The sequence below is a fragment of the Pezoporus occidentalis genome, unplaced genomic scaffold, assembly GCF_034315485.1.
Source record: "Pezoporus occidentalis ecotype Australia unplaced genomic scaffold, CSIRO_AGI_Poc_V1 ctg130, whole genome shotgun sequence".
Classification (NCBI taxonomy): Eukaryota; Metazoa; Chordata; class Aves; order Psittaciformes; family Psittacidae; genus Pezoporus; species Pezoporus occidentalis.
This window is the reverse complement of record NW_026913104.1, coordinates 921408-944452: the sequence shown is the minus strand read 5'-3', so window position 1 is coordinate 944452 and position 23045 is coordinate 921408. Positions and strand designations below refer to the sequence as shown.

The window sequence follows — 23045 nt, the reverse complement described above, 5'->3', positions numbered from 1 at the left end:
GTGGCACAGCTCTCCTGGAGCCAGTATTTCCTCACGAGAAGGTCCTTTCCCTGATGCTGCTCAACGTGCTCCCTTGGTCTGTCTCTCCACAGCTCCTGATGGGCCTCCAATGGATGTCACCTTGCAGCCGATGACATCCCAGAGCATCCAAGTCACCTGGAAGGTGAGCAGGGCTGGGGTGGTGCATGGGCTATCCCTGGGCGCGGGCACTTGGGCAGCAACAGATGCCATCCTGAGCCTCTGCAGTGGTGGCTTGTGCTGGGAGCTGGCCTTGTGTCAGTGTACAATGAAATGAAAACCTGGAGGCTGGGTGTGAGCTCGGCTCGTTGCACAGGGCCTTTATTCATCACAATATATAACAAGCTCGTTATCTCATAGGCTGTCCATCGGGGAGCAAGGGTAAATATGTCAAAGGCCAGACATGGGGTTGAGAAGTGTTGGAGCAGAGATCAATAAAACTTAGAATTGGATTTATTTTTCCAAAGCTGCCTAATGAAAAATAAAATTGATTATAAAGTTAGGACTTCGTAACGAACCGGGAAGTCAATAAATTTGGGGTTCCAGCTTCTCCCCCCCTCCCCTTAAGCACTGAAAAACAGATTAATGGAAAGATAAAGTTCACTTGAAAGATAAGTCACTTCGGTTGAAGAGTATTTCAGCAAGATGGATCTTCCTGGCTTTGTGACATCAAATTGCAATCACCCCTATTGATTTCTTAATGCTTTGGAGAAATATTGTTAAGATCGATCTCAACCTGGCCTTGCACGTTTTTAAGGCTGTTAGACGTGAGGGCTTTTTCCTCTTCCCATTGAGCTACTGCAGTCAGGGAATGGTGCTGGAGGTGCACATCACTTTCCTCTCTTCCAAGGAAGCTGGACCTTTGTTATCACTGCTCTGTCACTAAGCATGTGCAGCCGAGAGCTGTGTGGGGAGAGAAAACCTGACAGCATCGGGTAAAGCTGCTGGGGAGAGGTGGCCGGGCAGGGGAACCCTGCCTGGCACCGCTGCCCCTTGCACCCTTTAGGCCCCGAAGAAGGAGCTGCAGAACGGGGTGATCCGCGGCTACCAGATCGGCTACCGGGAGAACAGCCCGGGCAGCAACGGGCAGTACAGCATCGTGGAGATGAAGGCCACGGGCGACAGCGAGGTCTACACGCTGGACAACCTGAAGAAGTTCGCGCAGTACGGGGTGGTGGTGCAGGCGTTCAACCGCGCGGGGACGGGGCCGTCGTCCAGCGAGATCAATGCCACCACGCTGGAGGACGGTAAGGCTCCATCCATCCATCCATCCATCCATCCATCCATCCATCCCTGCTCCAGGTGGTTTCCCTGCTCCCGGTACCAAATCCCACCTTGGGGCCTCCCTGCCCTGTCCTAAGCAGGTTGTTGCCCACCAGCAGCGTTCAGCTCTGGGCTGACTGCATGTGTGTGCATGCTCCCTGGGGGTGCCGGGACACCCTCAGCACCAGGTTTCTGGTGCCATCAGGATTTCAAGGTGGATTTGGACGCTGCCACAGTGCCAGGGAGGTTTCTGTCAGGGAGGATCGCTGAAGGCCTCAGCCCTTTTAAAAACAAGGAGGAAAAAGTTTTGTGGTGCATTTGCTCCACAGTTTTTCATACTTAATTAAGGCTCTCGTTAGCCTGTCAAACCATGATCATTTCCTGGCTGCATTAGCACTCCTCCTGGGGTATTCAAGGGCCCCTGTTTTAGCAATAGTGTCTTTTCCGTAATTATATTACCTTCATTTTGTTCAAAAGGACGATCTGTATTAGTTTATTATACTCTGTCCCTAATTACATGGTGCTTATATTTTTGCACCTAAGTAATATGAAACAATAACCATTTTCAAAGCGGATCGTTACGGTGATGTATTATCATTTAAATGCTCATAAAAATTAAAGTTACCTCTTAGGGGGCAATGGGAGCTAATTACCTCGCATCCAGCCAGCAATCCCACTCTCTCCTCGCTGGGAAGCACAGTGTGTCCCGGCAGCTTCCTTGGCCCTATGAGCACAGGGCTTGCACCCACCTCGGCGGTCCAGGAGGAGTGAAACTGTGCATTGGAGGCAAACGAACACAGAGTGCACAGTGTACTGGGCAGGGGCTCGAGCAGCTGGGGAAGGGGGGGAGCAGCAGCATGATGGGGTGCAGTTGGGGTGGCTGACCCATGGGACGCTGCTCCTTCAGCACAGCATCTGCCAGGCACATGCCTCCCTTCTGATTGCCATAGAATTATAGGATGGTTTGGGTTGGAAAGGACCTTAAGATCATCCAGTTCCAACCCCCTTGCTATGGGCAAGGATGCTTTACATCAGACCATGTCCTCCCCGTTCATCCCCTCCTCAGTTCCCAGCCAGCCTCCCGAGAACGTGCGGGCCATCTCCATCACATCGGATGTGGCCGTGATCTCCTGGTCGGAGCCGCCACGCAGCACCCTCAATGGGGTGCTCAAGGGATACCGGGTCATCTTCTGGTCCCTCTACATGGATGGAGGTGAGCGCTGGGCGGTGCGGGGGACGCGGGCGGGTGGTGGCACAGGGCTGACGGGACCTGTGTCCCCGCAGAGTGGGGTGAGATGCAAAACATCACGACCACGCGGGAGCGCGTGGAGCTGCGGGGCATGGAGAAGTTCACCAACTACAGCGTGCAGGTGCTGGCGTACACCCAGGCTGGCGACGGCGTCCGCAGCAGCGTGCTCTACATCCAGACCAAGGAAGACAGTAAGTGGTGCTGCCCCCAGCCCGCTTGGCTCCTGCTGTCATCACTTGGGGCTGCAGCGTGCCGATGCCAGGGGATGGGAGCACTTGCTCGTGCCACAGTGCTGTACCCACAAAGGAAGGGCTGGGATGCTGAGGGATCCCAGAGGAAACCCCTGTGCACAGCCATGGGCAGGGCATTTCCCTTTCCCTTTTGTTTCCTTTCCCCTAAGCGTGGGTAGTTAAATATTTACACCCCTGCCTGCCCTACTTTAATGCCATTAGCTCAGTAGCAGAGCGTTTCCGGGGCCCATGGGCTGCTGTGGTGTCCTGGAAGGAGCCAGATGCTGCAGGAATGCAGCAAGCAGGGTAGGGCTGAGCCACTCAGGCAGATTCAGGAGATGCCATTAAAAGCCAATCACGTTTATAAACCAGAGCCTGGGCTGCAGAGACCTCAGAGACCTCCCAGCACCGGCTCTGCCTCATTCCTCCCTTCTCCAGTTCCAGGTCCCCCGGCCGGCATCAAGGCTGTCCCATCCTCTGCCAGCAGCGTGGTGGTGTCCTGGCTGCCACCAGCCAAGCCCAATGGCATCATTCGGAAGTACACCATCTTCTGCTCCAGCCCCGGCTCCGGCCAGCCGGTACGGGATGGGGATGGGGATGGGCAATCACCAGGGTGTGCCAGAGCTGGCCAAGCAGGAATGGGAGTTGGGGCTGATGCCAGGCAGCAGCAGCAGCAAAGGCACCTTGGGCACATGCAGTGCAGAGCTGCACCAGTGGACACTGCATCAAGGCATGGTCCCATTGTCTGTTCCCTTTCTCTGGCATCTACCCTCCTCAGAAGGGGAAATGTGCCAGCAGCTGACCGAAAATGAAACAAGTGAAACCTGGCCCCATCACTCCATGAAGAGGGAGAGGTTGATGGGAGGTCTGCAGACTAGTGCTTATCAAAAGCTCTTTCTCAAACTCATTTCACTATGTGAGCCTCTGGTTTCCAGGGCAACATAATCTTTTCATCAAAGCAACTGGTAAAACCGCTGGGATCCGATATTGTTTTCTTGGCATCTTGTCAAAACTGTCATTTGGGTAAAAAAACTGATGTATCATATCCAGTTTTCACACGGGTGTCTGCTTGTGGGGTGCTTTTACATCTGTGGGTCCCGCAAGGGCACGCGTTTGAGGATGGTGAATGCACAAATACCCATGTGGCATCCATCCCATGCAAAGGGGAGCAACACAGCCCTTGCTTGGTGCCAGTGTGGTGGAGCAGGGCTGGGCTTGGGGCAGAACGGTTTTGACCCTGATGGGATGGAGATTGGTCATGGTGCTTGTGCACAGCCTCTGTACCCATGTAGCACCACCGTGGGGTTGGGGACAGCCACTGAGGGCCATGCAAGAGGTGAGCCCGTGCAGGGTTTTGGCTGCTCACTGTGACCACAGAGGGGTTTTGGCAACCTGGCCAGGGTTTGCCTTGGTCCCCGGCTCCCGCTGCAGCTTGGTGGGTAGCCAGGGGTGCGTCCTTACCCAGGAACAAGCTGTGCCAGCCAAACCAAGCCATCTGATCCTCGGGCTCCCTGGAGACATCCCAACACTGGCCGGTGTACACTGAGGAACCCAGGCAGAGCCGGACCGCTGCCTGGGAGCAAACCCGCAGCACCTTGATGGGATGAGAGGGACACCCTGGTTGGGGATCCTGGGGCTGCCCCGGTGCAGGCAGCTGGCCCCCAGGCAGCTTTTCCTTGCTGATACCTCAAGCACTGCACTGGCCTGCATTGACTCCTGCTGATGCTCCTGGGGTGCCCGAGTTGAGGGTGATGAGGTGAGGGTCCCCCAGAGGCTGTACCTTCTCCTGTATCGCTCTCCACAGGCCCCCAGCGAGTACGAGACCAGCCCTGACCAGCTCTTCTACCGCATTGCGCACCTGAACCGCGGGCAGCAGTACATGCTCTGGGTGGCTGCCGTCACCTCCGCCGGCCGCGGCAACATCAGCGAGAAGGTCACCATCGAGCCTGCTGGGAAAGGTACCTGGGGGGCACCGGCTCATGGGGGGACACGCACCCTGGCTCCCCTGGGCCCTGTCCATAGGGTTGCTTTGGCTGCAGCAGGGGACAACCTGGGATCATTCGTGCCTGGGCAGTCTCAGTTCTGGTTAACAGTGAGGGGGGTCCATGCATGGGGCCTGCCCACCATGCTGACCTCCTCCTTGCCCCCAAGCCCCTGCCAAGATCATCTCCTTCGGAGGCACCGTCACCACCCCATGGATGAAGGATGTGAGGCTGCCATGCAACTCTGTTGGGGAGCCGGTCCCTGCCATCAAGTGGACCAAGGACAGGTACCGAGGGTGCTGTCACGGCCCGGGGGCTGTCAGCCTTGCTGTGCTTCTGTGGCTGATGTGCCCTCTCCTCTGCCGGCAGCGAGGACTCTGCCATCCCGGTGACGGTGGATGGCCATCGCCTCATCCAGACCAACGGCACGCTGGTGCTGCGCTCGGTGAAAGCGGAGGACTCGGGGTACTACACCTGCACCGCCACCAACACGTGGGGCTTCGACACCATCATCATCAACCTGCTGGTCCAAGGTGAGGGGCGCTGGGTGAGGGGGAGCCTATGGTCCCATGGGTGCATCTGGGAGCAAGGGGACACGCTCCATCTCCCAGACAGCACAATGAGCCTGTGCTCTGGCTCATCCACTGCCCTTGGTGGGGTAAAACACTGCAGGGTTGGCACTCACGGTCCCAGGCTCCTGTTGGTGTTTCCTCTTTTAGAGGGCACAATACAGGGCACTTTCAGCATGCATGATGCTAATGGGCTTTTCCCTCCTCCCTAGTGCCCCCGGACCAGCCCCGCCTGACCGTGTCCAAGACCTCAGCGTCATCCATCACACTGGCCTGGATTCCTGGGGACAATGGGGGCAGCTCCATCCGAGGTATGGCTGCTGTGAGCGACAGCACCAGCACCACAGCACCCATCCCAGAGCAGAGGGTGCCTCTGGCCCTGGCACTCGGGGACAAGGCCCATGGTGCATGTTTTCAGGCTGCGCATGCACTTGTGTGTCTGTGCCTCAGTTTCCCCCTCTAGGAAACACTCCAGAATAAGGCTGATGCTTCTTAGCTTGTAGGAGGCTGCTGGTCCTACTGAGGGGGCTGCAAGGTCTTTATAATTGCTCAGGCGCTGGTGGCCAGCCCCAGCCCCAGTGGCTGCTTTGCGTCCCCAGCACTGTGCAAGTCTGATCCCATCAGGGCAGGATTTGTCCCCCCTGCAGTTGCTGTCAGGCTGGGGGGCTCCAGGAGCATCCCTGCTTTCCAGAGCCTCCTTTCTGCTCTGACTCATCTCATGAATTATACGTTGAAGCAGCTGCACACGGAGGGGGGAGCAGGGAGCGAGGAAGGAGACCTCGCTTACAATTAATTAAAAGCATGAAAGTAATTACAAGCAAATCTCCCCAGCCAGCAGCCTTTCACTCCAGCGGACTCTGTTGATAAATTTGGTTATAATTGGATTAGAAACATTAAAACCACGCTGCATGTCCAAGGTAAATAAATAACGGGTGCCAGCGCTGTGGGTGGTGTGGGGCAGCAGAGCTGGTTTGGACATGGGTGGAAAAGCATGTGGGTGGGGAGACCTGTGCCACCCTGGGACGGTCCAGCCCTAGGGAAGCCTTGGCGCTGGGTGGGTGTGAAGAGCATCACTTCCTTTAGCAGCACTCTGCCAGAGCTGGATGATGGCAGAGCTGGTGAAAGGCACATGCCTGCCTTCACATGGGTCCTTTGGCATTGCTGCAGTGGTACCCGGGTGGTGCTAGCACACAGAGCGGTCCTGCAAGCTCTGCACTGTGCAGCTTGTGATGCACCACAAAGGACGAATGAAGCCTTCTGCTCCCTGCTATTTTTGTTTGAGGTTTGGCAAAATAACCTGCAAGCATAGCCCAATCTGTCAATGCACCATCAGAGGTTGGGGTTTTGTGCAGCCAAAGAGGCCAGAGCAGTTGGGCAGCAGAGATGCGCTGCCGTGGGGAGCGCCGATGTTCCCGGTGCGTATCCCCTGCCCAAAGCCTGGAGCGTGAGCCTCTTCCCGGGATACCCTGCAAGCCGTCTGCAGGCGTCTTGTTGTCAGCAGCGTAGCAGGCTTGCTCACCTGGGACACACTGTGCTTCCCCTTAATCACGGGAGAGGAGGCGGTGCGCAGTGACAGAGGCAACTTCCCAGCAGCTTCCCAAGGGAGCTAGTTCATTCTGCCTTTCCCTTTATAGCCTCGCACCGCTCAATCACGTTTCACACTCTTGTTTGTAACAGAGCAAAGGGGCCGTGCTGGGTCATGGCTCCTGCCTTGGCCTGCGTGGTGGGCAGAGCAGGGACATGAATTGACCTCTACTCAGGATGCAGGCAGAGTCCTGCAGGGCAGCAGCTCACCCTGGTAACGGTTTTGGGCTAACTGTGACCTGTGTCAGTAGCGTAGGAGTTCAGGGCTGTGTTTCCATCACCATTCACGTGCACACAGTTGGGCAGGAATTGGTGTGTAACAGGCGCCTTGGCACTGCAGGGGTGCACTGGACTTTGCCATGGGATGTCCCTAAGGTGGGTGCAGGGTACCCCTGTGGTAACCCCTTCTTTTGCCCTGCCTGGAATCATAGACTCAGCTAGGATGGAAAAGACCTTTAAGATCATCAAGTCCAACCATTCAATCAACCTTGTGTGCCCGGAGGTGACCACCCCATCCTTGCTCCCACAGGCTTCGTGCTCCAGTACTCTGTGGACAACAGCGAGGAGTGGAAGGACGTGTTCATCAGCTCCTCGGAGCGCTCCTTCAAGCTGGAGAGCCTCAAGTGCGGCACTTGGTACAAGGTGAAGCTGGCGGCCAAGAACAGCGTCGGGGCCGGCCGCATCAGCGAGATCATCGAGGCCAAGACCCACGGCAGAGGTGAGCCTGTCCCATGGGGTCCCCGTGGTGCCCTCCCTCCCGCATCCCTCCTGACGGCTCCTCTCCCGCAGAGCCCTCCTTCAGCAAGGACCAGCACCTCTTCACCCACATCAACTCCACGCACGCCAGGCTGAACCTGCAGGGCTGGAGCAGCGGGGGCTGCCCCATCACCGCCATCGTGCTGGAATACCGGCCCAAGGGCAACTGGGTCTGGCAGAGCCTGCGCACCAACAGCTCCAGCGAGGTGTTCCTGACGGAGCTGCGCGAGGCGACGTGGTACGAGCTCCGCATGAAGGCCTGCAACAGCGCCGGCTGCGGCAACGAGAGCGCGCAGTTCGCCACGCTGGACTACGACGGCAGTGAGTGGGGACGGGGTGGGCACCATGGCGAGGAGGGGGCTCCCGTGGCACTGACCCTGCGCCCACCCGCGCCCTGCCACAGGCACCATCCCGCCCATCAAGTCTGCGCAAGGGGAGGGCGACGACGTCAAGAAGCTCTTCACCATCGCCTGCCCCGTGATCCTGGCCACGCTGGGGGTAGCGCTGCTCTTCATCATCCGCAAGAAGAGGAAGGAGAAGCGGCTGAAGAGGCTTCGAGGTGAGATGGGGCGCATACGGTGCATGGGAGCAGGGTGCGGAGCTGTGCTCTCCTGGACTGGCTTGGTGCATGGAGTCATAGAAAAGTTAGGGTTGGAAAGGACCTTCAGATCATCCAGTTCCACCCCCCCTGCCATGGGCAGGGACACCTCACACTAAACCATGTCGCCCAACGCTCTGGTGAACCTGGCCTTGAACACCGCCAGGGATGGAGCATTCACAACCACCCTGGGTAACCCATTCCAGTGCCTGACCACCCTCACAGTGAAGAGCTTCCTCCTTATATCCAATCTAAACTTCCCCCGTTTAAGTTTGAACCCATTACCCCTTATCTTATCACTAATTCCCTAATGAAGAGTCCCTCCCCAGCATCCTTGTAGGCCCCTAAAAGCATCCTTATTACCCCTAAAACAGCCTAAAAAAAAAAAAATTTAAAAAATCCTTAAAAGGCTTAAAACACCTTAAAACCCAACCAAACCCAACCCCTTTCCCTCTTGTTTGTGTCTCCTGCACAGATGCCAAGAGTTTGGCTGAAATGCTGATCAGGTAGGTCTGAGCTGCAGGTGGGGGGGAAGGCTGGCTGGTGGGGGCCATCCTTAATGCTTTTAAGCCCAGGTTCAGCCCTGCCTCGCTTCCAGCCCTCCTTGGGCTCAGACCGGGAAGGTTGTGCTGGTGTCTCGATAGCACAGCAGCTCCCGGCTGCCCGGAGCTGAGCCCCGGGTGGGCTGCTGGTGCCAGCCCCAGCCCTGCTCTCCCCAGTAACGGCCGGGTGTGCGTCCCCTCTTACCTCACAGCAAGAACAACCGCAGCTTCGACACGCCAGTGAAGGGGCCCCCGCAGGGCCCCCGCCTGCACATCGACATCCCGCGGGTGCAGCTCCTCATTGAGGACAAGGAGGGCATCAAACAGCTCGGTAAGGACCCTGTGTTCCCTGTGCCGTGGAGCCCCTGCCCTCAGAGGGGATGCAGGCTGCCATCCCATGGCCCTGAGGAGCCTGCGGTGTCCCCAGGCTGTCCCCTTCCTCCCCTGGGGCAGGCAGGATGCAGCCTGTGGGTCCTGCTCCGCTTGTGTTGCTGCCATCTCCTTGGCTGCATCTTGTGGCTGGAGGCAAACCCCCATCCCTGGGTGTCCTGGGGAATACAAGGGATCTGAGTTCCAGTTCTTCCCCCCAGGGGATGACAAAGCCACGATCCCAGTGACTGACACAGAGTTCAGCCAGGCAGTGAATCCCCAGAGCTTCTGCACAGGTGTCTCGCTGCATCATCCTGCTCTGATCCAGAACACGGGGCCCCTCATCGACATGTCTGACATCCGCCCCGGCACCAGTAAGTGGCTGGGGTTGGGCTGCTGGGAGTAGCGTGGATAAGGGCACAAGGCAACTGTGGGTGAGCCACAGCCCCCCTGTGACACTGGGACCCCCGTGCCTTAGACCCTGTGTCAAGGAAGAGCGTCAAGTCTGCGCACAGCACCCGCAACCGGTACTCCAGCCAGTGGACCCTCACCAAGTGCCAGGCGTCCACGCCAGCACGGACCCTCACCTCGGACTGGAGGACAGTGGGCTCCCAGCACGGCATCACCGTCACCGAGAGCGACAGCTACAGCGCCAGCCTCTCTCAGGACACAGGTACGGCAGCGCCAGGAGCTCCCATTGTTGGGGCTCATGGGCTCATTGGTGGTGCCCAGCCTGTGAGTTTGGGGTGACAGCAGAAGCAGTTTGCTGTTAGTCAATGGGATCATGGAACCATCGCTCCAGTGCAAAAGCTGCGTGTTACTGACTGAAAGCAGCAGCACTGACACATGTACTGGTGTTTCCAGTGAGGGCTGAGCACTGCGATAAATTGTACAAGTGCAGGTAATGGGCCTGTGGCTCTTGTGCTCTCTGAGAGCAGCTGGCAATGGTGTCCCTGGCCCTGCTCTGAGCCTTTGAGCTCCAAGTAGTCTGATGGGAGGAGAGCATAGGTATGTGTAGGTCTCCTGGTCCCCTCCAGAAGCTCTGTGGTGGCTCCCAAGCAGCACGGTCATGCCCTGCTCTGGGGACAGACAGCCACTCTCACAATACGGCAATGTGGGAAACAGCATTCCCGGGCCAGGGAGACCTTCCCAGGTATGTGATGCATCCTCTCCTCCCCAGACAAGGGGCGCAACAGCATGGTGTCGACGGAGAGTGCCTCCTCTACCTACGAGGAGCTGGCACGCGCCTACGAGCACGCGAAGCTGGAGGAGCAGCTGCAGCACGCCAAGTTTGAGATCACCGAGTGCTTCATCTCGGACAGCTCCTCGGACCAGATGACCACGGGCACGACGGACAACGCCGACAGCATGACCTCCATGAGCACCCCGTCCGAGCCCGGCATCTGCCGCTTCACCGCTTCCCCACCCAAGCCCCAGGACAGCGAGCGGGGCAAGAGCGTGGCCGTCCCCATCCCGCACCGCGCCAGCAAGAGTAAGTCGTGCGGATGCGTGAGCATCCTGGTTACGTGCTGTGGAATGCAGAGACAAATACACCAGTTAAACACGCTGTGGAGAGCAGGAGAGGAAGTTCAGGTTAAATATAAGGAGGAAGTTCTTTACTGTAAGGGTGGTGAGGCACTCGAATGGGCTGCCCAGGGAAGTTGTGAATGCTCCATCCCTGGTGGTGTTCAAGGCCAGGTTGGACAGAGCCTTGGGTGCCATGGTTTAGTGTGAGGTGTCCCTGCCCGTGGCACGGGGGTTGGAACTGGATGGCCTTAAGATCCTTTCCAACCCTAACCGTTCTATGATTCTGTATATAGGTTTTGTAAAGTTTTCCGTTGGAATTGCTGATAGATTGCTGCGAGTTCTACCGGAATCTTTTCCAGATCCCAACACACTATAGAAAAGATCCCCATAGAACCCCCTCAAAATCTCATGAATTGTTCCAATTCTTTCTCCTCTCCTCAACTTCTACTTTTTGCATTCTTCTCCACCTCACATTTCTTCACTCTTTGCTCCTCTTCCCTTTGTTCCTTGTCTTCCTCTTGAATTCTCTTCCTCTTCAATTCTCCTCTCTTCTCTACAATTCTTTCCGTAAATTCTCTTCAGTTCTCTTCAGTGCTCTGCAGTTCTCTTCAATTCTCTTCTTAAATTCCCTACAATTCTGCTCTTAAATTCTCTTCACTTCTCTTCGATTCTCCTCTTAAAGTCTCTTCTCTTCAATTCTGCTTCTCTTCTCTACAATTTTCTACAATGCTCTTAAGTTCTCTTAAATTCTCTACAATTCTCCTGTTAAATTCTTTTCAGTTCTCTTCAATTCTCCTCAATGCTCTTCAATTCTCTTGAATAATCTTCTCTCTTAGAATCTCCTCGGTTCTCTTAGGTTTTCTTCAGTTTTCTCCTAGAATCTCTTCAGCTTTCCTCAATTCTCTTAGATTCTCCTCTCTTCTCAGGTTTTCCTCAGTTCTCCTAAGACATTGAGGAAAACTGAAGCAAACCTAAGAGAGGAGAGGAGAATCTAAGAGAACTGAGGAAAACTGAAGAGAATCTGTTTTCCTCAATTGTCCGCAGGGTCTTCTCTTAAATTCGCTTCAGTTATCTTCAATTCTTCCCAATTTACCTCTCTTCAGTTCTCTTCGCTTCTCCTCATTGTCTTCTCTTCTCTTAAATTCTCTTCAACCTCCTCTTTTCTTTTAAAATCTCTTAAATTCACTTTTCTCCTCAGTTCCCCTCAGTTCTCTTTGTTTTTCTTCAGTTTTCCTCCTCCCTCCTTTGCTTTTCTCCAATTGCTCCTCTCCTTTGCTCTCATCCCGTTTCATTCCTTTTTCTCCTTCCATTTTCTCTGTATTTATTCCCATTCCTCAGTCTGATAAGCATTCCACCCAATGTCTTGGTGTTTATTCCCAGCCCCTAATACAGTACTTTTCCCCAGTGTTCAGTATTACCTCATATCTGCCCTGACACTTAGTAATTGGTTGTGCATTTGCTCCCGTTTTAGTTTTTATTCTTTAGTAAATACTCCATTCCAGTTCCCTCCTATCCCTCCCTGTTTTTTCATGTTTGTTTTTCACTTGTATTCCTCTCCCTTATTTCCCATTCCCCCCCCTTAGTGCTTGTTATTGCCTAGAAGACACATCTCCTCCTTGCTGAAACTTACTTCCTTTAACCCCCCTATAGCTCTTCTCCCCCCTCTTTTTTTCATCCATCACACTAGAGATGGAATACAAATGGTTTCTGTTTGTGATGATAATTTCTACAGCAAGCACAATCTGTAATATAGGGTATAATGTGATCCTTACCTCAGCTTAGACAATACAGTACCCACTAGACAATATAGTGCACACTAGCCTACAGCAAGCATCAGAAGAGCATGAGACAGACTGGCATGTGTTGGTACAGCATTACAAACAGGTTAGTTACAGCACATAGACTCATAGACCTGTTTAGTTTGCAGAACACCTCTGAGATGAACCCACCTCTGCCAAGTTCACCAGTAAACCATGGCCCTCATGTAGTACAACAAACAACCCTGCCCTTTGCTTTGTGCTATAGCGCACTTAAGGCGATCTAATCCTGCAGGATTTTACACAGGTACACGTCCCCATCCACCTTTACATTTAGGGATTAATGACAACATCAGTGACAGGTCTGTGCTGTATCTAGTGCTGTATCACACAACACTGTGTAATATATATTTTGATACAGCATAAATAAAACTTCCAGAAGCACAGTGTAGCGCTGGACATGACATACCCCGTGACAGTGATGAGCACCGTGCACTCTAACACAGGTTACCATGCAGTACAAATATTTACACCAAATACATTACGGATGTCTCATTACCATAGCTGTGTGACAGAGCACGATGTCATACACCACCATCAACACCACCGGCTTGTAACGTTCATGTGACAGAATGCAATAGACATGGTTTCAGCTCTAGTTCACTACAGGGTAACAAATAACTTGTATATAAAGGAACGGGTTTTTAATGTAGTGGGGTGGTTTTCACTATGTGATAAATAATCGATCAGTTAGAAATAGAGATTATGACACTTTATGCGGACCGTAGGGTCCTCTAGCATCACTTGCACAGCGGATGCATCCCTGTCTCCGAGCGGGTCCCTCCGAGCAGCTCCTCACCGCTCTCCTCTTCCCCTCGCAGGTGACTACTGCAACCTCCCTCTCTACGCCAAGTCGGAGGCCTTCTTCCGCAAGCCGGGCAGCGAGCCGTGCCCGGTGGTGCCGCCGCGGGAAGCCTCCATCCGCGGGCTGGCGCGGGCCTACCCCGCTCCCGCTCGGCACCTCACGCTGGAGCCCGGCGCCAAGCCCCTGGGGCTGCCCCCGCCGGCCCCCGCCGCAACCACCTTACCTCAGAGGACTCTGCCCATGCCCAGCACCACCGGCGCCACCGCGCCCAGCACCAGCGCCGCGCCAGCGCCCGCCACCACCGAGCCCCCCGCTGCCGAGCGGGGCCCCACGCACTCCAAAGTGGGGGGCTCCAGGGACTCGCTCCTAGAAATGAGCACATCGGGGGTAGGAAGGTCTCAAAAACAGGGGGCTGGAGCCTACTCCAAGTCCTACACGCTGGTGTAGGCACCACGCAGAGACCGCCCGCCACGGATGCTGCTCGTTTCCCTGCGCCATTTATATTTAATTAACAAACTTGTACATAAAAGGACTCTTTTGTATAAATGAAGCTATTTTCTTCTTCTCCGAACAGAAAAAGAAACCAGGGCACAAAGAATTTGCTGTTACAGATTTAAAAATATAATATATATGTAAACATATATATATATTTCACATCATTTTGAAAGGGCACAAGGAAAGACTCAGCGACTTTCCCCCCCCCCATCTCGTTGGTGGTTTTGAAGAGGAACGTCTCCAAGACATTGCATGCTATTTTACTGTTCTGAAAACAGCAGGAGTTGCTTCAATTTGCAAATGCTTATGTGTTAATACCTTTTTCTATGAAAAAAAGCCCAGCGCTGTGTGCAATAAAGGTTATGTTTATACGCGGGTGTTTGTGAACGCGAGCAGGGATTTAGGTGGCACGAGGGCTGGGATGCAGCAGGGCAGCGCGGATACATCCAGGTAAATCCGCTGCCTGCTTCCCCGCTGTGCCGAGCCAACCTGCGGAGGAGAGAAAGGATGGGATGGGAGCAGGATTCTACACAGGGCAGCACCAAGCAGGACGCCTCAGCAGCTACCCCAGTGCCGCTTCATCACCGGTAAGTGCAGTCTAGCTCCAGCCCAAGAGGAACCGCAGTGCAGGACAGCAAACCCCGACCCAGCTCCACCACGGCCCCGGTACAGCAGTGCAGCTCCGGCGCCATGCATGGAGAAGGGCTCTTGTTCCTGATGCTGCACAGGCACAGAAGGTGAAGCACAGCACCCTTGTCCTCAGCCGTAGCTGAACTGCAGCAGGGCAGTGATGCACAGTGCAGGGGTGACGCACAGCACACAGCTGTTGAATCCAGTGCGGTGCAGTGAGCTGCAGTGTCTGCTTCCCATCAAGGTCATTCGTGGCACAAGCCATTAACACAGCGTAACTCACCCTCAGACATCAGCAAAACTCCTTTCCACAGACATCTATACCACTGTGATTCAACACAACGCCACGGCAAGGTTCTCTCTAATACAGACCAAGAGATTGTGACAGAACTGGCAGTGATTTATACAGGATTGGGCTGAAGTGATTCGTGTGTGTAGAAACAGAAGGGACAAAGGGATGAGGGAGACTCTCCCGCTGAGTCACGAGGTTCCGACCAGACCCCCTTGCTCTCTAAGCTCCTGATGGAGCAGAGGTAGGGCTGGATCTAGTCCTAGTCCCAGACTTGGGCAATGGTTTATGTCTAATGGAATTTAAGGGGGAAAGATTGAAGGATGAAAAGGAAATGCTGAGCCTAAGGAAAGAAACATAGGGTCACAAGATTCAGCCTAGACCCCCTTGCTCTCTAAACCTCCCTCTCAGAGAAGTATCTGTGTGCCTGGATCTAGACTTAGCCTCAGACCTGGCCAGTGGTACTCATCTAAAGGGTTACAAACATCACGTAGCAGCAGGTTGCAGTTGCAAAGTGAATCACAGGACTTCAAACAATACTCAGTTACTGAAGCTACTATACATGCATTTACAACAAACATCTCTAACATACTAAGATAGTGATATCTTATACCTATACTCACACATATACTTATGACCTATATATACATGTGTACATGCCCTCTGGCACAGTGAGAAGCAGGAGTACAACACAACTCACATGAGCTTCCCCAGCACTCCTCAGTGCTCTGTGTCAGTGAGCAGAAGCACCAGCCCAGGCAGACAATCCCCTATGGCACAAACGGGGGAGCTTGGGGGCTCTGACACGCAGGCACCAGTCACTGCTGCTGCAGTCCAGGGGGGCTCCACTTGGTTTGGCTGCCCAAGGTAGAACTGGGCCTTCCAGAGGAGGCTCTGGTGCTCTCTGAGCTCTGATTCCTTACCTGCGCTCATCTCCTTATTCCCTGTCATTTTAAGCTCCTGTTTTCATCCCTTATCCATCCACGCTTGCTACCCACTGGCTCCATCTCATCTCCCCCCACAACCAACAGATAGGCTTCCTCTTGTCACTGACACTACCAGCTGTACCACCCATGCAGGGAATTTCACCTCATGTCCCTCATTATTTTTCCCTATGACAGAGCTGCTGTTTTAACCTGGTGACAACCAAACTCAGCACAATTTTAATGAGCAACCCAAATATTAACATGCAAACAGTGCCCGGTGCTGCTGGTGACATTACCTGAGGTAGGCTGCTGCTGTAGTGCACACCTTGGGCTTGGCTTTTCTTTCTTTACTCAAACGAAGCCCTGGATCTGTTCTGAATCACTTTTATTTCTACACATGGCTTTTGTTCTTCATTCACTTTAACAGCCTCTCGGAGACACAAGCATGGCGGGTTTCCGACTCAGCACACAAGGAACACGTGGATTTTGTGTGCGGAACACACACAGCTGAGTGCTGAGGCTTTGCAGCCAGAAGAACTTGCTTGCCTTACCTTAAAGCAGCCATCCAGGGCTAACACCAACCCTGCCCCTTGTGCCTCCCTCAGGACCAGTGCAAAGCAGCCTCTCCCAAGCCTTTCCAACCCAGCCCAGTGCACATTTGGCTTCAGCACCTCGACGTGGTGCAGGTTTTAACAAGCACCAAGTGCCACCCCCCCGAAGGGGTGTCACAGCAGCGGCTCTGCCATGCCAACCCCAGGTTTAAATAGAAGAGGCAAGAAAAGGCAAGCCTGCTCTCAGCTGCGAGAACAAGGGGATTAGTGAGATAAGCAGAAGAATAGATTAACACAGATTAGTACATCTTTATTGTAATTGGCTAGTAGAGATTTCCTTCTGCACCCTAGCAAGAATTCCCTTCCCTCCCCTTCCCCAGCCATTCCAAGCCCTGGCTTTGCATAGTTTAGCAGAGTCCATGTTTCCAGCTCTCAGGCATGAGACCCCCAGCATCCCCCCATCAAACCTGACCCCTGCCCTTCATGGCAGCAGGCTCTCCCCACGCTGCTGCCCAGGTATAAATGAGGAGGTGAAGGGGAGAGTCCATTCAAACCACACTGCACAAACCCCACCAAGCTCAGCCCTGGAATGTGCTGGATTTGGGATAGGGTCTCATTTACCAGCTCCAGCAAACCCCACACAGCACCCACCTCCTGGCACCAGGCTGCTCACAGCACAGGTCCCATCACCATGGTGCCAGACCCATCACCAGCCCTGCGGGCAGCACTCAGTGCCAACCACAACCAGCACCAGCTGAGCCCAACCAAACACCAGCACTTCCACTGTGAAGTTAAGTGGGTCCAGCTGGGGATGGAGCCCTTGCACGGAGGACCTCTGTGGCTGGAGAGGACAGGAAGGGCTCTAAGGGTACAGATCAGCCCCAGCAAAGCAGCAGTGGGGCCACACTCAAGCCATTGGAGCAGCGCCATTCACAGCCAGCAGCTCTTCCATCCTTCCCCTTCACTCCCACAGAGCACCCACCTCTTCCTCCCCAGCCTCCCACAGCAAACCTCCCATCTCCCTGCTGGCCCACAGCTGCCATATTCCCTCTTTCTCAGCCCCCTCCAAAAGCCAGCACTTTAAATGGATGTTAAGACCAAGCCAATCCTGTGGTCCTGCCCCAGGAGCACCAGACCGGGAGCAAACCTCTGCTCAGCTTTACTGGACAACAGCAGGCACCAACCCGAACACTGGAATGTCCCAGGAAGGAGCCTCACTTGGATAAGGGCAGGTTCAACACGTGCAGCCCCAGGAGAAAGAGCCCCAAACCCCATTCCTCCTCCAAACCCCAGCACCCCAAGCAGCTCTCCCCAGGAAAAGCAACATCAGCTCATGGTCACCCAGGGCTCAGCTCCCACAGCACATCCCTTGGCTCCTGCAGCAGGGACAAATGCAATCATCCCATGCAGCTCCAGAGGCAGAGTGAACATGGAGGCCCAGGGCAGGGCTGTTTTAGGGCAAAACAAGCCCCAGCTGGGCAGCAGTGAGCCAGCCATGATCACCATCAGCTGTGCAGGGCCCATTGCAGCCACCGAGGACAGGCTTGTCAATGCACATCACTCCCTGGGTGCTGAGGTTCAGCCTGCGCCGTGGCCAAGGAGGCAGTGCTGGGGAAGGACTGGTCAGGAAAGAGATCTCGCTCTGAGCAGCGACCACCACAAAGGCAGAGCACACACCTACACAACGCTATGCAATGGGGAGCAGGTTCAGTCACCGCGGCCACGTATCTCTGGGGTTCAGGACACACAGAAAGGAGGGACAGTGCAGGGCACGGGCCACCAACGCAGCTACTTCTTCTCCTGCTTCTGCTGCTGGTACCTCCTGAAGTGGGTCTGGATGGTGATGGCCGCCTTCTCGGAAGGGTCACTGAAGAACTGGCTGCTGGCATCGGGGGTCACGCAGCCTGGGGTGACAAACAAGGTATCACGGGGTCAGACAGGCCCCTGCAGGGCACCCACAGGCAGGAGGGTGGAGGGTCCCCACCAGGAAAGCACAATCTCACTGTCTCCCAGGGCACATCTGCAGGCACCAGGAGGCAGAGGAAAGAGCCCATCCTCCCTGGCAGCGCTAAGCCCTCTATTTACGCAGCTTTAGTCCCCGAAGACCTCAGCTTCCCCACATTTAATCACCGAGTATGATGCTCACTTACTTTCACACACACAAATAAGATTAGGAAACAGCCCAGCACCGTACAGCAATAAAGCTCTCACGCTGACAAATGGGAGCCCTCCCCACCTCGCACTTAATGTGGCATTAGGGAAGTATTGTGAAATTCAACAGGAGCTGAATCAAAGGCACTCAGCAGCGCTCCTTTCAGCCAGCCTGTCACTGCTAAGCACCCCCCGAGCAGCCATCAGAAACCCGTGTGCCAGATGCTGCTCCATAAACTCACCTGAACCCGCTTTTATTCACAGCCTAAAAGAAACTGCAAAGTAAAGGAGGATGAATAAAAGGGGGATGCATTGGGAATGAGCTCCCTCCTGCCCTGTTCAACAAGATACACGGGATGTACGTCCTGCACGGCCACCGGGGCTGTGATGCTCTACACGTGTTTGCTGCACCAGGATAAGTGCTGCTGTCAGCACAGCGGCTGTCACCGCTCCCAGGGCAGTGAGACCCCCACAGCACAGGTACTGGTCCATGCACCAAGGAGGAACATCACAGCTCAGCCCCCCCTGCACGTCACCTCCCTCATCCGGCTGCTGCCCGAGCTGCACTGGGAATAGAAACACCAAATCCTCTTTGCTGGGTGCTTGACTTTGGCAGAGCCTTGGAGATAGCAGTGAGGAGGAGAAAGGGGGAGGAGAGGAAGAGGGGCTGGTCTGGGGGACAGCGACACACGCCATCCCATGGGCAGGTTTCATGGGAAGAGGCAGGGAGCACATGCACCCATGTATGTGTGTGATGGTGTCTATTCACTGGGGCCTCCACCTGCTGATACTGCAGATTCAATAATCATCTTCCAAAATACCCCTTAACTATGTCAGAGAGATTTTTTGGAAGGAAGAGGCCACAAATGGCCCAGGAATGGCAATTCCTGCTCTTCTGCTGCATCCTGCAGTCACAGCCATGTGCTTCCCATGTTACTTGTGCAGGGCTGGCTCCCCGCCTGCTCCGTACTCACCTTTCTCTCCAGAAATGGAGTAGATGCTGTTGTGCCGAGAGCTCCTGCCTCTCTAGAAGGGTAGAGAGCACAAATACAGCGCAGTCAGTTACACCCCGGGCAGAGGCAGCAAGAACAGTCCCTGCAGGCCAGCTGGGAAGCTCTAAAAGGGACAGCCCCCTCGCCAAGCTCACCACCATCCATCCCTTTAGGAACCTCAAACACACTCACTGCTGTTCCCTGGTTACTTTCTGTTTATTAAAAGCCCTCCAAAGAGAAGCAGGAGAGCTTTGTATCAAAAACCACATCTGGGATGCGCTGGCAGCACCTGAGGATGCACATTGGCACAGGCCTCACCAGACCTGTATTTGCCATCAGCTTGGAACCAGACTTGCTGGGTTTGTGTCCCCTACCATGAAACTGTGGCACTGGGATGTCAGCTCTGCCAGGGGAGATTTTCATCCCTAAAAATAAGGCTTGAATTTGTCTGGAAACGTCTTTCCTACGTTTTCCAGCTTATCCCGCCTCAGGAATCACCATGATTTCTGTCTTTAAAGGGAAAAGAAGATCTCTGCCCACTGTCCCAAGCAGCCCCTATGGTCACATCCCTGGGCGCCAGGAGCATCGCGATGCCAGCCCTCACCTCGCTGTCCCGGCTGGAGCGGCGGCTCTGGGTCACACACTGGATCTGCCAGGGCAGGGGCTGGTACACGAGGTACGGCAGGGGCTCCTCATGGAACAGGCTGCTCCCCAGCTGGGCACACAGAGGGTGGGCACAGGTAAGAGGACAGAAGCAGAACAACAACCGAAAGAGCTGCGTCTCCACAGACGTCACCAGTGAGCAGCCGTGGTGATGCTCAGTGTGTGCTATGGCACCACACCGATGAGAAAGGCTCATCCTGAGGCAGTGGGGCTGCAGAGCTGAGGCCACACAGCTCTGCACAGCGCATGGGCAGACCCATGGGTTAGGGAGGCAGAGCAGGCCATGCCCACCATGGCAAGCAGGGGCTCTGCCTCCTCTCCCTGCACGGAGAGCCAGGGCTCAGAGCTGTGCTGCAGCCCACAGTGGCACAGACATTTCCCACTGCACCCCCCAGCAGGGCCAGGGCCCGTTGCTGCCCTCCCTCCACCAGGTAACCCACAGGAGGAGACGGGAAGCAATGAATGCCCCAGGCTGCCTGCACTCACCTGCCCAAATGCCCTCACCACGAAGAAGAGCGCTGTCATCAGGGTCCCCAGCATGGCTGGGCTGTCCGAGGGAGGCAAAGCCTTGGAGCAATGCACAGCGGTCTCCGAATGGCCAGGGACTGACGTGATCCTTCCCCAGCAGGCAGAGTCCAAGCCCCTTAATGAGCTTAGGGCTTGTGTTCATCTTGGCAGAGTAATCAGGCGCTGTCCTTTTGCTCCTGTAATCACTGCGGTTCTCACACACCCAGCACCAGTAGGGCCAGGAAAGGCAAATCCTCTTCCCTAGGTACATGCACACCCCACAGCCCCACAGGGCTGGCTCTGCACTGCACCACAGCAAAGCCTCCTGCACCCAGCAGGCACCTGCAGTTCAGAGGGGACCTTGGACCCCTGCGCTCTTTGCACAGCGGCTGCCTCGGGAGTGGGAACAGGGATTCATCCCCACAAGCGCCTACCTGGACAGCGTGAGCTGCCATCCTCCTCCAGCAGCTCTTCCCACAAAGACACAAAGTGCAGCCCATGCACAGCCAGAGCTGGGGGGGTGTGCAAGGTTTGTGGTGGTTTGTGTTTGGTTTGAAGGATGTGCCTCTATCGGCCTCTGTTTCTGCAGGACCACCTGATCCACACACCGCTATTCCTGAGCCTCATCAGTCCAACAGCCTTCCTCGCCCCGGGGGGCACAGCAGCGGTTGCACTCCTTCCTTTCCAACCCTCCCACCACAGGCAGAGCACAACCACGCACAGCATCCACGTGCCTCAAGCATCCTCTGGCCATGTTTGGTTGTACCAGTAGCTCGAATCACGTTAGGTTCACCCAGAGCCCCACATCCCCATCCATCTGAACCTCAGACTTCCAGGAGCAATGCACTGTGCAGAGGAATCAGAGCTGAAGAAACAAGGGGGGTTGAGCCTCCCCTCTCCCCATCTCCCTTGGCCATGCTACACATCTGCAGTCAGGGCTCAATTCCCCAGCTCCCTACTGCACCACACACAGCCCATACTCTGGCCTTGACACACAGCTCCACTGTAAGGAAGCAGGGTGACAGCTCCATGAGACGGGCAGGGTACGAGCCTGTGTAAAGCTGTCCTGCTGCTGAGAGCCCCAACAACTGCTTTTGTAGCTTTGCTTTGTAGCTTTTGCTTGGCCCCTGCATTCCCTACCCTGGCCAGGTACTTAACAGAATACCGGTGACAAAGGCACCGTGAGCTGGAGTGGTCCTGAGGACTGCCAGCAGTGACCTTGACATGAAAGAGCCCAGAGCTGAGCGAGGGGAAGATGCGCAAGGGAAGCAGAAGCTGATAGCGAGGGCTACAATGGAACATCCCATCGAGAGAAAAACAGAGCCTCAAACACCCCTGGTACAAAACAGCCTCGTGCTGGTTTAATTTGAGTACAAAACCACATACAGCCGCGGTCACAGGATTTAACAGGAACATGCTCACAACGAGTTACTGCTAAGGAAAGAGGCATCGCTCTGCACTGCAATGCGTGGCTCTGAGCACAGCCTGCCTGGGTTGCCAGAACCTCAGGCTCCCCTCTGCAGCACCCAGCTGGAAAGATTGCCACGTGTCCCATCAACAGCCAGGAATCCAAAAGCAAAACCCCTACAGACAGGGATTGGTGCAATCCCACAGGAGATGGGAAACCTGCGCTTGGATCGCCCCTTTCAGTCACAGCCAGGAAAGGCTGGCTGGGATTTCCTCAGGAAGGACTACCCTGTACTTGGTTAGCACCCACAAAGTGGGAGAACATGGACCTGAGCACAGATCGAGCTGGCCTAGGACAAAGTAACTAAAAAATTCCAAGAAAATCAGGAACAAAAGACTAAATTCAGACATTCTTGGGAGTTTCACAATTCCATTCATCAAAAATAGATTTCTCTTTGCATGTAAATGATCCCCCGTGCCAGGGCACGGGGAAGCAAAGCAGGGCGGGCTCTGCCTTACTCTGCTGCACATCACGAGGAGCACGACCAGCACTGACGGGTGCAGAGCGGCAGCCTCAGCATCCAAGGAGAGTGGCTTTGAAGATGATTCCTCACAGATGGGATTCCCTGAAACGCAGCCTCCTTCACCAGGCAAAATGGCAAAGTGGTGCAGCAGCTCCTTAAAGCCTAAAATATTTAACGTCAGCTTGGAGGAAACAGTGACAAAGACAAGCACAGAGCACACTCCTGCTCTGCACCAGCAGAGCCTGGCTCCTGCCTCCCGTTACAGCAGCACCATCTGCCCCCTCCCAGCTCCCTGCCTCCCACAGGAGCATCCCTGCAGCCACTGCCTGGCAGCTGAGCTCAGGTCCCTCTCAGGGCACAGAAGGATGCAGGCAGGGATTTGTCTCATCCACGCTAGGCTGGGTAGGTACCTCCCCATCATCTCTCACCATCCCTGCTCCGTGCTGCACATCCCTAACACAGAAGAGCTCCTGCAGCACAGCTCTGGCTGGCGTGGCACAAAGAGGAAGCAGGGAGCCATGAAAAGCCATTCCCAGCTTAGTTCCTATTGCTTCCACTCCAAAAGACAGGAGCATCTCCTGAGAGCCAGAATCTGCCATTC

The 23045-nt window shown here is 54.9% G+C and overlaps 1 protein-coding gene across 3 annotated transcripts in view; it reads left to right on the top strand.

The window, feature by feature from the left end:
• The window catches only part of DSCAML1 (DS cell adhesion molecule like 1), a 93603-nt gene extending 79427 nt beyond the window's left edge, over nucleotides 1–14176 (top strand). For all 3 annotated transcript variants that reach the window (XM_062608545.1, XM_062608546.1, XM_062608547.1), the window contains 18 exons: nucleotides 93–163; nucleotides 1025–1265; nucleotides 2348–2494; nucleotides 2566–2721; nucleotides 3199–3338; nucleotides 4565–4718; nucleotides 4912–5029; nucleotides 5112–5275; nucleotides 5524–5622; nucleotides 7425–7613; nucleotides 7685–7972; nucleotides 8055–8210; nucleotides 8725–8755; nucleotides 9004–9122; nucleotides 9382–9534; nucleotides 9639–9833; nucleotides 10341–10652; nucleotides 13326–14176. In XM_062608545.1, coding sequence (XP_062464529.1) covers nucleotides 93–163; nucleotides 1025–1265; nucleotides 2348–2494; nucleotides 2566–2721; nucleotides 3199–3338; nucleotides 4565–4718; nucleotides 4912–5029; nucleotides 5112–5275; nucleotides 5524–5622; nucleotides 7425–7613; nucleotides 7685–7972; nucleotides 8055–8210; nucleotides 8725–8755; nucleotides 9004–9122; nucleotides 9382–9534; nucleotides 9639–9833; nucleotides 10341–10652; nucleotides 13326–13756 — 3164 coding nt within the window. In that variant the 3' untranslated portion in view covers nucleotides 13757–14176. The remainder of the gene's footprint in view (nucleotides 1–92; nucleotides 164–1024; nucleotides 1266–2347; nucleotides 2495–2565; nucleotides 2722–3198; nucleotides 3339–4564; nucleotides 4719–4911; nucleotides 5030–5111; nucleotides 5276–5523; nucleotides 5623–7424; nucleotides 7614–7684; nucleotides 7973–8054; nucleotides 8211–8724; nucleotides 8756–9003; nucleotides 9123–9381; nucleotides 9535–9638; nucleotides 9834–10340; nucleotides 10653–13325) is intronic.
• The last annotated feature ends 8869 nt before the right edge of the window (nucleotides 14177–23045 follow it).